This window comes from Thamnophis sirtalis, unplaced genomic scaffold (genome assembly GCF_051295495.1).
Source record: "Thamnophis sirtalis isolate CommonGarterSnake01/CBP01778 unplaced genomic scaffold, rThaSir2_p1.2 scaffold_13, whole genome shotgun sequence".
Classification (NCBI taxonomy): Eukaryota; Metazoa; Chordata; class Lepidosauria; order Squamata; family Natricidae; genus Thamnophis; species Thamnophis sirtalis.
In genome coordinates, this window is record NW_028261393.1 from 9,253,048 (window position 1) to 9,270,787 (window position 17,740).

General features: G+C 41.7%; 1 protein-coding gene across 1 annotated transcript; it reads right to left on the reverse strand.

The window, feature by feature from the left end:
- Window positions 1-314: 314 nt before the first annotated feature.
- Window positions 315-17,504, reverse strand: LOC148043016 (uncharacterized). Its single transcript, XM_087727999.1, has 15 exons — window positions 17,474-17,504; window positions 14,002-14,040; window positions 13,252-13,320; window positions 12,661-12,699; window positions 8,597-8,632; window positions 8,339-8,374; window positions 7,922-7,960; window positions 6,313-6,390; window positions 3,170-3,202; window positions 2,695-2,742; window positions 2,380-2,427; window positions 1,209-1,256; window positions 906-953; window positions 568-615; window positions 315-446 (listed from the first exon to the last, which is right to left on the reverse strand). Exons 1-15 carry the CDS (start codon window positions 17,474-17,476, stop codon window positions 315-317), a joined length of 744 nt encoding a protein of 247 aa, XP_087584125.1. The 5' UTR covers window positions 17,477-17,504.
- Window positions 17,505-17,740: the final 236 nt, after the last annotated feature.

Genomic DNA, 17,740 nt, shown 5'->3' on the forward strand with positions numbered 1-17,740 from the left:
CATGTTTGCTGTTCCAAGGCTTACATTTGTTTTGCCATCCTCTCTGCCTACCTTCAGCAATGGCACATTTTGGGTTCTCTGGTTAGTTGGCAATTGAGCACCAGTATTGCTTTGAACTGAATTCTGCAAGGAAGAGAGATAGGAATGACTCATGCTTTGAGTTTTCAGGGCTTAAATATGTTTTGCCAACCATCCTCTCTGCCTACCTTCGGCAATGGCACATTTTGGGTTCTCTGGTTAGTTGGCAATTGAGCACCAGTATTGCTGTGAGTTGAATACTGCAAGAAAGAAAGGGATAGTTATTAGCTTCTCTCTCATGCTTTGGGTTTCTGAGTTTGTGTTGTTCCAACTCTCTGCCAGCCTTCTGCAAGGTCACGTTTTGGGTTCTTTACAAATTTGAGCTTTGAAGACTTTTTACAGTATCCAAATTCCTTGTGGAATTGCTCCTGAAATATTTGGAGATGCTTTGGGAGAGTGGATCTCTGGAGGCTGACTTTGGTTATGTTCACAAGGAATAATGAGAAAGATGCCAGTAAAACATCAAACATTCCATGTATATTGACTTACCCTCTGGTTAGTTGGCAGTTGACCATTAGTATTTCTATGAGCAGAATTCTGCAAGAAGGAGACACAGGAATACCTCTGAAGCTTCTCGCTCTTGTTTTTGGGTTTCTGAGGCTTAAAACATGTCTTTCCAACCATCCTCTTTGCCTAACTTCTGCAAGGTCATGTTCAGGATTCCCTACAAATTCATCCTTTCAACATTCCTAAAAGTATCTAAATTCCTACTAGAATTGCTTCTTGAATATCAGGAAACTTTTTGGGAAAGTAAGTCTCAAGACATTCACTATATATAAAAGGAGGACATCAAAGAGATTTCAGACATTTAAGATATGTTGACTTACCCCTTGGTTAGTTGACAGTTGACCACCATTCGTGCTGACACCCGAATTCTGCCAGGAGAGTGAAAAATGTTATCTTGGTTTATAGATGGCTTTATATGGTACACAGAGGGCACCAATATGATGGAGAGCTGTTCTGAAATTCAGTTTCATTAAGCCCTCTTTGTTTTGTCACTTCTACCTCTATCTCTCCATTGGGAAATACTTTGGTAGAACGTGTCTGCAGAAGCTGCCTTTGGTTAGCATGCAAGGAATAACAAGGAAGACATCAAAGTGATGTCAGGCAATAAATGCATATTGACTTACCATTTGGTTAGTTGGCAATTTAACATCAGCACCACTGCCCCCTGAATTCTGCAAGAAGTGGGAAATGTTAGTCTTGGATTATAGATCCCTTTGTAGAGTCCACATGGGACATCTTTACCATGGAAAGTTGTTTTCTAATTCAGCTTCACTAGATCCTCTCTTTTGTGCAGGGGTGGGTTTCAACCGGTCCACATGGACCGGTTGGTCGGTGAACCCGGAAGTAAGTAACTTCCGGGAATGCCGAATGGGCCACCCGCCCACCCGCGCTCCTTACCGGTCTTTGAAGGCTTCTGCGCTTCCACAGAGGCACATGGCACATACAGCGCCTGCACAATTCTCCGTGAGCAGCTGGAACATCACGCAGGTGCTAAGACGCATGTGTGAACTGCACACGTGCATGAGGACGCCACCACTGCTTTTGTGTTACCTCTATCTTCTCTCTCTCTCCAACAAATATCAGGAGATGCTTTGGGAGAATGAGTCTGAAGAAACTGATTTTGATTAGTATTCAAGGAATAACAGAGAAGACATCAAAGGGATATCAAAATAGCAATAGCAATAGCAGTAGACTTATATACCGCTTCATAGGCCTTTCAGGCCTCTCTAAGCGGTTTACAGAGAGTCAGCATATTGCCCCCAACAATCTGGGTCCTCATTTTACCCACCTCGGAAGGATGGAAGGCTGAGTCAACCCTGAGCCGGTGAGATTTGAACCGCTGACCTGCTGATCTAGCAGTAGCCTGCAGTGCTGCATTTTAACCACTGCGCCACCTTGGCTCTTTCCAACCATCCTCTTTGCCTAACTTCTGCAAGGTCATGTTCAGGATAACAATAAAAGCATATTACTTTCTGCTTGGTTAGCTGGTAATTGACCACCAATATTGCTGGGGCCTGAATTCTGCAGAGTAGAGAAACCTCATGCCCCCAACAATTTGGGTCCTCATTTTACCCATCTCAGAAGGATGGAAGGCTGAGTCCACCTTGAGCTTGGTGAGATCTGAACTGTTAAATTGCCGGCAGCCGGCAGGCAGCAGAAGTAGCCTGCAGCACTGCATTCTCACCACTGCGCCATGACAGAATGAGTATCAAGAGGTTGATTTTGGTTACTGATGCAATGAATAACAGGGAAGACCTCAACATGATGTCAGACAATAAATGCATATTGACCTACCGCCTGGTTAGTTGTCCATTTACCACCAGTACTTCTGCCATTTGAATTCTGCAAGGAGGAGAGAGAGAAAATGTTATCGTGGATTATAGATGCCTTTGTATAGTCTACATGGGACATCCTTACCACGGAAAGCTGTTTTCTGATTCAGCTTCAATAGCTCTCTCTGTTACATCACCACTACTTCCTCCCTCTTGATCAAATATCAGGAAATGCTTTGGGAGATAGCATCTCAAGAGGCTGACTTTGGTCATGTTGGCAAAGAATAATAGGGAAGACATCCATGAGATATCAGACAATAAATGGATATTGACTTACCGCCTGGTTAGTTGGTAATTTAACACCAGTATTGCTATCACCTGAACGCTGCAAAATGGAGAGAGAGAAATGTTATCCTGGAGTAGTAAGTAAGTCACAAAATGAGAAAATAGCCATGGTTTTATATATAACAATAATAATAATAATGAGAGAGAGGGGGGGGGGTAGGGAGGGAGGGAGGGAGGGAGAGAGAGAGAGAGATTTCTCTCTCCGTCAAGTTCTTCTCTACATGACTGGCCATGTAGCTGCTAAGACCCCAATGGGAATATTCACTCAACTTGGCCACTGGATCTATTTTTCATGGAAGGGATGCTAAATACTGACCAAATATTTTGGCTTTCCTTTTTGTCATTATGTTCCCAGGGTTCTGGAGATCATTTTTATGTATGGGAAGGGGAAAAAAAGCAGGTTCTTGTTCAGAGGGAAGAGGAATAAAAAGAAAAGGAATAACTGAAGTTAAAGGAAAGCTACTTACCGTTTTTTCATCTCTACCCTTAGTGAACATATTCTAAAATGGAAACAAAGGGATACGTTCATAATTACGATATGGCAGTGTATGCTATCAGCATTTTTGTAGGCCATGTTATTGCAATGTCTTCAAATCAATGGTGGTTCCTTGATCACCAGAGGGTGTATTAATATCAATGATATCTTGTGGTGATATAAAGCCATGATAACCAAATGAAATAGGCAATGTCCAGAAAGAGACACTGGAAGATTATTATTCAAGGAAATGACTCCTTTCCAATAATTGAAAATCACATGACTTCTCTCAGCAGGTCATAATTCCCATCTTCAATATTGTATATTAATATCATATTTATAATGATAATTATATTTATATCTCATCCCTCAGATAGGAAAAATATGTCTTATTACAACGTAGAGGGATTGGGGCCAAAGAGGCAGACAGTGTTCTGTGAAGGGTTTTTTTATATCTTCTTTTTTTGAGCAAAGGATTTCAGACATTTTTTTTTTCAGACATTTATTACGATTTATAGGCCGCCCTTCTCCCTGAGGGGACTCAGGGCGGCTTACAATCACGGGAGGGGGGCGCAATAATACAAAACAAACAGTGAGTAAACAAGATAAATTATAAAACACCAACTTGCATTCAACAGTCAAGCAACACTCGGGCGGGTAATTTAAAAAAACTTATCCCCAGGCCTGCTGGGAGAGCCAGGTCTTAAGGGCTGTGCGGAAGGTCTGGATGGTGGTGAGGGTACGAATCTCAACGGGGAGATCGTTCCACAGGGTCGGAGCTGCAACAGAAAAGGCTCTCCTCCGTGTAGTCGCCAGTCGGCATTGACTGGCGGATGGAATCCGGAGGAGGCCCAATCTGTGCGATCTTATCGGTCGAAGGGAGGTAATCGGCAGAAGGCGGTCTCTCAAGTACCCAGATCCACTACCATGGAGTGCTTTAAAGGATTTGATCCTTTTTCTTTCAAAAAGACAAATTACCTACTATTCAAGAATGGACGCTAAAAGTAACAAACTTAGCAGAGATGGCTAAAATATCAGCATATCTTAAGGACTATTCAGATGAGAAATACAAGCTGGAATGGAGAAGATGGATTGACTATATTCAGAATAAATATGGGACTAAGAAACTCCAGATAGCTTATGAGTGAATGAGCAAGGAAGGATACAACTTGTTTAAAGTTAGCTGTACAAAAGGGTTAAAGTACAAGTGAGGGATGATGCTAAAGTCTGTTAGCTTATTTTAGAATATGGATGTTAATGTTTATACCCTGTATTTGCTCTGGGAGGTTGGGGGGGGGGAGGGTTGTGGGGAGTTGGGTTGGGGGGGGAGGCATATATTTGTAAAACTTTTTTCTTTTAAAATTTTCAATAAAAAAAGACAAATTATTGAGTAGGTCTTGTAAAGAGTTCTTTCTTTATGTATGTCTTTAGTTAACTAATTTGTTTAGAAGACACTGGTATGACTGGTATTTGGAAAATTTGAGATTGTGCTGAAATGGATAGATTAACTTTAAGAATTAAAGATAAAGAAGACTCAAAATATTATCGGACAGGGAATAGATTTTGTGAATCTATAGAGACAAGAGATAGAAATGAGAGGGAAAATAAGTTTACGAATGTCAATAATTATTAGTATAGAAAATAAAGATGTATAAAACTATGACTATAGTATGGGAAAAATTGTAAATAGGCTAATGTAAGTAGACATTTAGCTAAAGCTCCCTTTCTTTTCTTTTTTTGGTCATACTACTATAATTACTGTTATTATATTATGGTTGTAGTTATTAGCTTATGTGTTAAGATTTATTATTGACTTTTCTTTGGCTTTGCTTTATTTGTAATTGTTATCCTGACATGGCACTGTCTTTTCAATTAAAATAAATAAAAACAATAAAAAAATAGAAGAATGGTATGGCTATCCATTTGAAGGCCACAACTCTGAATGGTTCACAGCAGTTGTACTAAAATCCGACCACCATTAAAAAAAAACATAAAGCTAGGAAAAAAACGGGCTTCCATCATTGCCCAACCCAACTACACAACCATCTTCAGCCACAAATTTAATCCAATCCAGTGCTTAGGAAAAGAGCAAGCTCTCCACATCCTTACAGAAGGCTAAAAAAGATGATTGCAGAAGGCTCGCTGGATACCAGAGGCAAAGATATTTCACAGGGTAGTGGCTGCTATGCAAAAGAAATTCTAGGTTCCACCATTTGAAGTATGGACTTCAAATCCCAGAACTCTGCAGACAGCATATTCTCACTCTACTCAGCTAAATGGTAGTTTCAAAAACTAGTCCATCTAGTTTTTTTAAAAAACACCACACCAAATAGCAATCATTACTGGAAGGGATCTTAAAGCATACCTGCTTTACCGTTCTGTCAATCTGATAGAATGGGAAGATACCTTCAGGAACAGTACAAATATTTATGGAGCTTCCTGCCCTCTTTTTTTTAAAGCTGTTCTTCTAAGCCCCAGAAAAGACCTGTGAAGCCAGAAACTTTCAAATTGTGATAGACTAGACTAGACTAGACTAGAATCGAATCGAATAGAATAGAATGACAGAGTTGGAAGGGACCTTGGAGGTCTTCTAGTCTAAGCCTGTGCTTAGGCAAGAAACCCTACACCACTTCAGACAAATGGTTATCCAACTATCTTCTTAAAGACTTCCAGTGTTAGAGCATTCACATCTTCAGGAGGCAAGCTGTTCCACTGGTTAATTGTCCTCACTATTAGGAAGTTTCTCCTTAGTTCTAAGTTGCTTCTCTCCTTGATTAGTTTCCACCCATTACTTCTTGTTCTACCTTCGGGTGCCTTGGAGAATAGTTTGGGGCAGCCCCTGAGATATTGGAACCTTGCTATCATGTCACTCGTAGTCTTTCTTTTTATTAAATTAGACATAAGCAACCCCAGCAACCATTCTTTAGATGTTTTAGCCTGATGGTAGTCATAATGATGCTTTCTTTTAAATATTTCCTAGAGCTTATAGTTAGTTTCCTCCCGGAATTGTTCCTGAAATGTCTGTAAATCCTTGGGGTTTTGAGTGAGTCTCAAAGGGACTATTTTGATCACATTTAAGAATGATAACATAAAAAAATAGAAGAAATGAGAGAAATTAAGTGCGTATATACTTACAATCACTTTGCTACAAGCAGCCTTCCCTCCAGTACATTTAGCTTTCTTGACAATAGATTGTATTTTTTTCCCTATTGACTATAAGGAATAATAATAATTAAAAAAAAACATTACGGATCCTTTTGTTAGTTGTACTAATGCATGATATAAGCATCTGTGTGGGTCTAGTCTGAGCCACTGCATTCGTTTAAAACAAAATGGCTTGAAGACTTTATCTATATTTATTTATTTAGTTTGTCACTCATGTACAAGATAACAGCAATAAGAATAAACATGAATAAGAGCACAGGAAATGGGTAAAAAGAAATGGGGACAGTAGGACAGGGACGGAAGGCACGCTGGTGCGCTTATGCCTGCCCCTACTGACCTCTTAGCAGGGGTGGGTTTCAACCGGTTCGCGGCGGTCCCTGCGAACCGGTTGGTTGGCGAACCCGGAAGTAAGTAACTTTCGGGAACGGCGAAGGGCCCACCCGCGCGCCTGCGCTCCTTACCCGGTTTTGACGAGTTCTGCGCTTCCATGCATGTGCAGGACGCATACAGCGCATTCGCGATCCTCCAGGAGCAGCTGGAGCATTGCACAGACGCTAGTACGCATGCATGCACGAGGACGCCGCCAGCCCCATTCCAACCGAACCGGTTGGAACGGGGCGAGAAACCCACCCCTGCCTCTTAGGAATGGGGTGAGGTCAACAGTAGACAGTTTAAGGTTAAAGTTATGAGGGTTTGAAGATGCAACAACAGAGTCAGGTAGTGCTGGCTTTCCAAAACATATTCTGATAAAAAAGAGTCCCGGGAAAGGAAATGTGGAAAGATATCTTACTAGTAAAATGGTATCTAATGGAAAGACCATTTGAACCAACAATTTACCATTTTAGAGAGAGGAAAAACTGCCAGCAGGCAAAGGAACTTTGCAAGAAAGCCTTCCCATCCAGCATGTGTCAATTCCAAAATATAAATTTCTCCCCTTGCTACTTTGAACCCAGGGGCACCAACACTCCAATTCTGGAGCCTGTGCTTTTTTTTTTAAGGGCTGCAGTAAGTATTTTAGCTGCTTGAGAAAGGAAAGTTGAAACAGGTGAAATGTTTTGACCCAGCCTGCTCTGCTTCTTTTTAGGGCTCCCTCATTTTGGGAGGTATGGTAGGTATGGAATAAGGAAAGGGATATTTTTTATTCCATGCAAAATAATATATATTACTCAGTGGTGGGATTCAGCCAGTTCGCACCTATTCGGGAGAACCGGTTCTTAACTTTCTAAGAGGTTCAGAGAACTGGTTGTTGGAAGAAATCTCCTTTTGTGTTTTTCCCCACTTTACAGGGCTAATCCTGTAAGGAAGGCAGGAAGGAAACATTCTGGTGTTGTTTCTAGCCTTTATTGCCCTGCTTACAGAAACTGCCTCTCCGGTTAACCCTTATTGCATTGTAACAGCTAAGGCAAAGTGTCCATCAACCTGAGTAACGTTGAGTTGGCCACGCCCACACGGTCCCATGACTACTAAGCCCCACCAACCCACCTGGTCATTAGGGCAGAGAACCGGTTGTTAAATTATTTGAATCCCACCACTGATATTACTCCAAGAAATGACAGAATATGAACAAAAAGATACCTACCACTAACTCAAAAGGACGAAGTTCAATTTTATTGGAATCCTACAAGGCAAACAAAAGGCATTTTATTTTGAAGGGAGAGGAAACATGACATCTCAGCAGGTGACACAAACGTCTGTGATTGCAGGGGACATCCATGGACATGTCATATCTTGCCACAGGAACAGCCATGGCTGAAATCTACTCCCTGCCTTTACTCCTCCTTCCCCAGGGAAAGCATCACCCAATTTTGCAGTGGGTGTTTGTTTTTGCTTTAAAAAGAAAACAAGGGAAATGTTTTGGTCCCAACTGCTCTGTTTACACTCTGGGGAGTCTGGAGATGCTTTCTAGGAGTGGGAGAATCACAAAAGGGATGTTTCATCGCATGCAAAAAGAATAACACTCAACAAAGGAACAGAAGATGAAGAAGGAGCTACTTACTATTAATTTTCCAATTTCTTTTGCATTCAAAGCTTTCTACAAAGGAAAGGAGCACATCGAATACTGTATCATAGCTTTCATTATAAAATAAGATAGCAATCCTTTCAAATATATAACATGGCAATATCTCAGGACTTTGTATATTACTACTGAATTTTGCTGGGGTGGGATAGAATTTGAAAGGAGCTGTTTCATCAGTTTCAAGACAGAGATGTCACAAAAATGGGGAGAAGATGATTAAAGAGCTTCCGTACTTACAATTACTTTCACTGCGTGTTCCTCATCCATTATTGCCTACAATGGAAACAAAGGGCATCAGTTCTATTCTCACAGGAGAACGTATATAACTTCTCCAACCATTCTATCTCTGCCAATTCATGCATCATAAAGATGAATTCCATCATTCTTCAGATAACAATTATTACAGCAGGAACTGAAAGCGTAAATACTTTGGCTTCATGAAGTATGTTGGATCGGATTCTCTTCTCTTTCTGGATTGGCAAACATATGCCCCCAAAATAAACTGTGGAACAGGAGGTGCAGAAATCTGCCTTACCAGCAAAATTGCACCTGATGAAGGAACTATTAGATGAACGACAAACATTAGGAATGTCTATGGAGCTTCTCAGTCATCCAGGCCATGGTTATCCCAAAGGTGCTTTTTCAAAAGGCAGTTCAAAAGACTTTGCTCCTGATACAAGAGCCGAGGTGGCGCAATGGTTAAATGCAGCACTGCAAGCTACTTCAGCTGACTGCAGTTCTGCAGTTCGGCTGTTCAAATCTCACCGGCTCAGGGTTGACTCAGCCTTCCATCCTTCCGAGGTGGGTAAAATGAGGACCCGGATTGTTGTTGGGGGCAATATGCTGATTCTGTAAACCGCTTAGAGAGGGCTGAAAGCCCTATGAAGCGGTATATAAGTCTAACTGCTATTGCTATTGCTATTCTTCAGTTCAGACTTCTTCAGTCAGAACTGAAGGAGCTTCTTGGATGAGAAGTGAAACATCTTCAAGGAGAAAACAAAGTACAATTACCTTTTTGAAAAAGCACCTTTGGGACAACCATGCCCTGGGTGACTGAGAATCTCCATAGACATTCCTAATGGTTGCCACTCATCTAATCGTTCCTTCATCAGATGCAATGTTGCTGGTACGACCGATTTCTGCATCTCCTACCCAGTGGTGGCTTTCAAATTTTTTTAGAATCTCTTCTGTAGGCATGACCTGCTATGTAGGAGTGGCTTGTCGGCCATGTGACAGGGTGGGAGTGGCTTGCCAGCCATGTGACTGGGTGGGCGTGGCCAACTTGTAAAATGTGATGAAACTCACTTAACAATGCTCTTGCTTAGCAACTAAAATGTTGGCTCAGAAACTCTGGCATTTGAAGCATGGAAGTCTTAAAGCTGTCAGGTTACAAGATCCTTGCACCCCTAACCCTTTAGAAAAAAAACCCAGGAGTGTTCAAGCTTTAAGATTTGTGGACTTCAACTTGCAGAATTCCAGTCATGTTGGCTCAGGAACTCTGGCAGTGTGGTACACTCAGGAAGTGTGCAAGTCTTAAAGCTATCAAGTTACAAGACCCATGCACCCCTAACCCTTTAGAAAAAAACCCCAGGGGTGTTCAAACTTGACAGCTTTAAGACTTGTGGACTTCAACTCCCAGAATTCCTCTTCTCGCTCTTCATCTTGATGATGTGCAGATGGGCGGGGGGAGGGAGCTGGTTCTAAATGGCATTGTAGATTTGTGGAACCTCTTCTATAGAAGAGGTTAGAACTGGCAGGAACCCACCCCTGCTCCTACCTTTGGGACAATCATTTGGAGCAGAAACTAGCCCAAGGCCATTGGTTGTCAACCTTAGCAACTTTAAGCTATGTGGACTTTAAATCCCAGAATTCTTCAGTTAGCATACTTTAAGATGTATAAGGTAAGGGTTCTCCTCACACATATGTACTAGTCATTCCTGACTCTATGGGGCAGTGCCCATCTCCATTTCAAAGCGGAAGAGCCAGCGCTGTCCAAAGACGTCTCCGTGCTCATGTGACCAGCATGACTTAATGCTGAAAGCGCACAGAATGCTGCTACCTTCCCACCCAAGGTGGTTCCAATTTTTTTACTTGCATTTTCTTATGGGCTTTCAAACTGCTAGGTTGGCAGAAGCTGGGACAAGTCAATGGGAGCTCACTCCATTATGTGGTGGCAGTGATTCGAACCACCGAACTGCTGGCCTTTCTCATCGACATGCTCAGCGTCTTAGCCACTGAACCACCACCTTAAGATGCATAGATTCCAATAACTCCCCTTTGTTGGTTGAGGAATTATTGGAATTAAAGTCTACACATCTTAAAGTTGCTGAGGTTCAGTAGACAGAGAAAAACTCTGTCTACCCAGGGTTTCCCGGGAACATTCCAAAATGGCTTAGCTGGCATAAACCCTAGAAGGAAATCTGTTCGCCTGCATGAAGTAAACTGGTCTATGAAACCCAGTGGTGGGTTTCAAAAATTGTTGGAACCTACTCTGTGGATGTGGTCTCCTTTATGGGAGTGGCTTGTCACCCATGTGACTGGATGGGAGTGGCTTGCTGCCCATGTGACTGGATGGGAGTGGCTTGTCACCCATGTGACCGGATATGAAATTATGAATTAGTACTTAGGTCGGTCCAAGTAGCTATTCAGAAGTTAGTGGTTAGAAGCAATCGTAAAGCAAGATATGGAATTAAAACCAGAAATATTTTGTTGGCTATTTGAAAGGGAGTATAATATATATTTAATTTTACACATGTTAGCAGCTGCTGGAATTGTGTTTGCACAACAGTGGAAAAACAGAGATATGAATATGAATAAATATTACAATGTGCAGGAATAAATAAATTGACAATTAAAATCAAGAAGGCTTTGAATACTTTTTCACGTGGGATTGGTTTTAGCAATTGCCAACTAATGGAAACAGAAATTAGAAATCCAAAAGTATGAAAGAAAACACCAATTATGTAAGGAAAGGTCCCTAAAATGTATAAGGAAATATTACTAGATCATTATTAATCCGTAGATAACTGTGGGATATTACACACCCACCGGAGGTGGGTTTCAAAATTTTTTGGAACCTCTTCTGTAGGTGTGGCCTGCTTTCCGGGTCCACTGGTGGAACCTCTTCTAACCAGTTCAGTAGATTTGACGAACCAGTTCTACTGAATAGATACGAACTGGTAGGAACCCACCTCTGGTGAACCCTCACAATAGAATCTCCTGTCCTTTTGAAATTCCTACAAGGACATCAGTTTTTTTTTCCTGATTTGCTTTCTTAGGAATATCTTGATATTTATTTCATGCTATTGAATTATATGAGTAAATGATAGGTCATTCGGTGTATTATAAAAAAAAATGAAGGACAAGATTGCAAATGGTATGCTGTGAGAAGATAAGGTCCATCCTCTGCTACATGGTCAAGCAGGAGCATTCACAACTTATGAAGATGCAGAAATGATGACACGGGTGCCAATGTCATCACACAAGGGCCACAAGAACCTTCTTGCTGACACCACTCACAATAGTTGAAACCAGAGGTGGGTTCCTACCAGTTCGCACCAGTTCGGTTGAACCGGTTCGTCAAATCTGCCGAACCGGTTAGAAGAGGTTCCACCAGTGGACCCGGAAAGCAGGCCACGCCTACAGAAGAGGTTCCAAAAAAAATTTAAACCCACCACTGACACACATACACACACACACACACAGAGAGAGAGAGACAGACAGACACAGAGAGAGAAAGAGAAAGAAAGGAAGAAAGGAAGAAAGAAAGAAAAAGTGAGAGATGAAAGAAAAAAGGGAAAAAGGGACAGAGAGACAAAAAGAAGGAAAGAGAGACACACAGAGAGAAAGAAAACACATGGCCGGCATGCCACTCCCACCAGGTCACATGGCTGGCAAGCCACTCCCACAAAGGAGTCCACACCCACAGAGTAGGTTCGAAATTTTTTTGAAACCCACCACAGGTTGAAACAGGACATCATCTTGCACATGTGACCACATACGTGACCACTCATCCACACAGGGACATCCATGTCAGAGATCAAAATCTTTTTTTTTTCTCTAGTATTCAGCCCAGGGGGAAACTTCAGTCTAATTTACCTGGTGGGTTTATCTTTTTGTTTTAAAGGGGTTGCTTTAAGCTGCTTAAAAAAACAAGTGTAAAAATAAGTCAATCCAGTTTGCTGGGTTTCTGTTCTTACTGGAGATACTCTAAGGGTTGAGCGAAGAAAAATATGTGCTTGTTCCAAAGCAAGAAAAATATTAAAGAAAGAAATGGAAGAAAATAAATCAAAGCTACTTACTACGATAGTGCCCATAATACCATCTTTGACAAATGTCTTCTACAAAGGAAACACAAGGGATCAGTTCTATTCTGGCAAGATAAGTATCATTAAATATATGTATACTATCCCAGATATCTTCAATACTATATATCAATTTTATCTGCATCGGTCGTTCTCCAGAAAAGAAATGTGTCTTTCTGTTCATAAATGGTGTGATAAAACTCAAAAGACCCCATGAATGAATAGCATTCCGAGAGTTATTGTTATTGCGAGCAACGTTTTTGTAACTTTTTTTTTGTTAAATTATACATTATTGTGCAGCTCTTCTAGAGTTTTCCTGACATCCTCTTTTAAGCCTAGGTTCCAGATCTGTGAAGCCAGACTGTTTCAAATTCTGAAATAGTCAAAATGATGCTGTCCTTTAAATATCCCCAAGAGTTTATAGCTTCCTGCTGAAATTGTTCCTGAAATGTGTAGAGATCCTTTGGAAAGAGTGAGGCTCAAGAGGATTTCTGTGGTCACATGATAAGATGGAAGGCATAGAAGAAATGGAAATACGTAAGTGTGTATGTACTTACGATCAAGTTACATAAGTGTGTATGTACTTACGATCAAGTTACATATCTTTCTATCGCCATCAAGTCCCTTAAGAACAAAGATCATGTTCTTCATAACTTCCTATGAGGAAGAAGAAAAACCATTATCCTCTTTTAAGGATTCAAGTTGCAAACGCATTGACTTCCTTCCTTAAGTAACCTATGTGGCCCTTGAATAAGGGCTGAAATTAATATCGCTGGGGTTATTTTTGCTAAATGACACAAGCATGTGGCCTCACATCTTATGACTGTGTTGCTTAGCAACTGCCATCATAATGCAAGGATTACCTGTACTTTGATTAATAGTACTATACACAACAGCAACAACAATATTGTATAATCCCATTGAGTCTTCCCCATTGAGTACCTTACTTTATGGCAGGACAGGTGGTGGATGCGTTTTTAAACTACAAAGCAGGGCCTCAAGCTGCTTATCCAGTTCCGATGTAAAAGTGGGGACCCCCCCCCCACCGCCCCAAAACCACAGTTCTGAATTGAGTATTTTTTTATCTCCATCACAAACACCGGTATGAACTGACTTCCATTAATAGGCAATTCAGAGTCAAGACTAACTGTCCAGTAACTGTCCCTTCTTTTTAAACTGTTCCCTAGCTCCGTCCACCCTCTAGTCTTCTCTAAGCCAAGTGGGGAGAATTGTGATGGCTGCTGAGGGTGGGAGTGGAATCACAAAAGTGGTGCTTGATCACATACGAGAAGAATATTTCCCAAGGAAAAAACAGAGGATGAACAATGAGGTACTTACCAGGAATTCAGAAATTTCACACTCACTATCTGTGCATTCCTGGAAAGGACACAAAAGTATTACCTCTATTCTGATACGATATCACAATATGATTTCTCTGATCCAGTTTCTACTGCATAAGATGGGTAGCTATGTGTTGTGGCCCAGCAGGAGCCGTTGGAGCTGCCACTAGCCTCCGACAGCCAGGGCCCTATGAGTCGGCCTTGGAGGATGTGGAGGACCCTGGACAGGGTTTAGACTCCGAGCAGGGTGCAGAGAGACTGGTTGGCCACCAGGTGGCGCCTGAGCCTTGGATCAGTGGGGAGGAGACAAGGGAGAATGATCCAGAAACCAACTGTGAGTTGTTCCGGGCTGCACGCCATCGAAGGGTTACTTGGCGTCAAGAACAACTATGTAATTACAGGAGGTAATTACACTCAGCTAATGATCATTAGGCTCCTCTCCAGACTATAAAAGAGACTGCTTGTGCCACGCCCTTCTTGCAAAAGTCAACGCTTTGACTAAAGAGAAACAAACTTGGCAGGCTGGATTGCTGCCAGAGTTTGTCTGAATTGCTGCCAAGGTTGGTCGGACTTGCTGCCAAGGTCCTTATCTGTTTGTTTACTTGGCTTTCAGCCACCGAGAGTCTGAACTTGTTATTAAAGGACATTCTCATTTAAGCTTGTCTCGGCCTTCGTTACTGGATGGAGGAGGGGGTCAGAACAGCTATGTAAATCTTTGAACGAAAGAAATAGCTACGCCATTACTACCATCTTTGACATAACATCTGTGAATCGCTTAATTCTACAGATTAGCTACACTCATTTAATATCAGAACAGATTCTGATAGGGCAAAAAAGGCACACGTGAATGAATTGTGTTTTAAAATACTTTGTTTCATTTGCTTTTCAGTATTAGTCTATTTTCACACAAAGTAGACAAATACTGGGAACCTCCTTTGCACTCGATCTGAGGGAGCCTCTCGCTTTGTGAGGGAGATCGCCTTTCTCCCTCCGCTGCTCCGATGCTTCCCCTCTCCACTGGTCCTCGCACCTCGAAAAGACCTTGCCTGCTACAGCCACGCTCGTGCAAAAGGTCGGGAGAACCAAGCAGAGGATCTGTCGGCAGCTCGCACCGGCGTGATGCCAAACCGGAAGTCCCAGACTCATTTCTTCTGTTGTTCATGTGCCTACATATTGGGCTCTTGACAGCCTTTTGCAACACCCTGTTGCTTAAAGACTGAGGTGTTTGCTTAATGACCACCACAAAAAATTCATAAAATCAGTTAGGTCATCTGAGTGATTCAATTTCATTTCATTTCATTTATTAAATTTATAAGCCGCCCAATCCCGAAGGACTCCGGGCAACTTACAATGAAAGAAGAAAAAAAAGAAAAACAAAATAAGTAAAAAACAAAATAGTTTAAAATACACAACACACATACGTTCTAATTGGGGCTGGACCTTAACACTAAGGTCAACATCCCCAGACCTGCCAGAACAGCCAGATTTTAACGGCTTTCCTGAAGGCCATGAGAGTGGGCAAGGTCCGGACCTCTGGGGGTAGCTCATTCCACAGGGCCGGAGCAGCCACAGAGAAGGCTCTCCTCCGGGGGCCCGCCAGCCGACACTGTCCGGCTGACGGTATACGAAGGAGGCCCAATCTGTGAGTTCTTATCAGCCATTGGGAGGTGTATGGCAGTAGGCGGTCTCGCAGATAGGCTGGTCCTAAGCCATGTAGATTGGAGGGGGGGTGAGAAGGAAGGGAGGGAGTAGACTGGGAGAGAGGAGTGGTAGAGGGGGAGGAGAAGTAGGGTAGAGGGGAATGATGGAGGAAAGATGGAAAGTTGGAGGGAGTGAAAGAAAGAGGTGTATGGAGGGTCGAAGGGGTATATTGGGTTTCTATTTTTGGGGATATTGTTGATAAGAGGAATTGCTGTGTTTATTGTTTAATGTTGTATGGCCCCGGTTATGCACAGTATATATGTGACTGTATGAAAATGAAAAATGGAAAATAAAAAACACATTAAAAAAAAGATTTGAAGAACCAATAATGATGGATACATGGAAAAAGATATGGGTAAGAAAAGTAAAATTTATGCAAGCCCAAAACCTGAGAGAGAATTTCTACGTTTTATAGATGGCATTTAGATCCTAAAAAATTGGCTTGTATGTATCCGAATTTACAACCTAAATGCTGGAGATGTGATTGTGTTGATGCTACATATTACCATATATGGTGGACTTGTAAAAAGGTTAAAGCATTTTGGATAAAAATATGGTGGATTATGCAAAATATTCTTAAAAAGAGGATAAAGTTTACTCCTCAGTTATTCCTGTTAGGTATAATTACAGACTGTACAGTTATAGAGACTAATTTGATTTTGAATCTTACGACGGCAGCAAGACTGTTGGTGGCGCAGTACTGGAAGAAGGAAGAATTGCCTACTATTCAAGAATGGACATTAAAAGTAACAAACTTAGCAGTGATGTCTAAAATATCAGCATATTTTAAGGACCATTCAGATGAGAAATACAAGCCGGAATGGAGAAGATGGATTGATTATATTTGGAATAAATATGGGACTAAGAAACTCCAGATAGCTTATGAGTGAATGAGCAAGGAATGATACTACTTGTTTAAAGTTAGCTTTACAAAAAGGGGAGTTAAAGTACAAGTGAGGGATGATGCTAAAGTCTTTTAGTTTATTTTAGAATATGGTTGTTAATGTTTATACCCTGTATTTGCTCTGGGAGGTTAGGGTGGGAGGTTGGGGGGAAGCTGGGTTTGTGGGGGAGGTAAGCCACACAGGCAATAGCAGTTAGCAATAGCAGTTAGACTTATATACCGCTTCAGAGGGCTTTCAGCCCTCTCTAAGCGGTTTACAGAGTCATCATATTGCCCCCAACAATCCGGGTCCTCATTTTACCCACCTTGGAAGGGTGGGAGGCTCAGTCAACCCTGAGCCGATGAGATTTGAACAGCCGAACTGCTGAACTGCAGTCAGCTGAAGTAGCCTGCAGTGCTGCATTTAACCATTGCACCCCAGGCAAGACCCATCAATAAGAGAGAGAGATTTCCGGGAGAGAAAGAGATTGCCCACTTTTCCCCAGTGCAAAACAATTCCTTGGTGACAGTTCGGAAAGGGCCTTGTCCACCCATACAACAAAATGTACCATTTCCCTGAAAATAAGACATCCCCGGATAATAAGCATGCACTAAAATAAGCCCTCCCCCCAATATAAGCCCTCCTCGAAAATATTGCAACACAGCAGCAGCCATAAGGTGACCTTCCTCGCCACTTCCTTACCTCAAAAGTAATAAAACCTCCCTGAAAATAAGACCAAGGACTTATTTTGAGGGTCAAAAGAAAATAAGACCAACATGGTAGTGAGTTTTGGGTCGATGTTGTTATAACACAGGGAATGCTTCACTTCAGGCAAGAAGTATATTAATCAAAGAAAAGGCAAAAGATGAAAAAAGAGCTACTTACCATGAATTTATCATGATCGTTTTCATTCAAGTTAGTCTATAAAGGAAAGAAGCATGTCAAATTCTGTTTTGACACAAAGACCCTTGATCTGTTTATTTTTGCCATCATTCCAAAGACCTTCTGAGTGGGTGGAAGCACTCAAGACCTTTCTTAAAAATGAGCATCATGGCTCTTGTTATAAAGCAAGATAACTATCCTCTTAGAGATACAATCTGGTTATATCTCAGGGCTTTGCCTATAATTGCTCATCTTTGGTGAGGGTGGGAT

What these genes read in the sequence shown, in the direction of transcription:
- LOC148043016 (XM_087727999.1), bottom strand. An exon ending in GAAAGATATGTAACTTGATC is followed by an intron (nt 12,700 to 13,251) that starts GTAAGTACATAC and finishes TTTCCTTTGTAG; the next exon opens with AAGACATTTGTCAAAGATGG. An exon ending in AGGGTAGAGATGAAAAAACG is followed by an intron (nt 2,743 to 3,169) that starts GTAAGTAGCTTT and finishes TCCATTTTGCAG; the next exon opens with CGTTCAGGTGATAGCAATAC.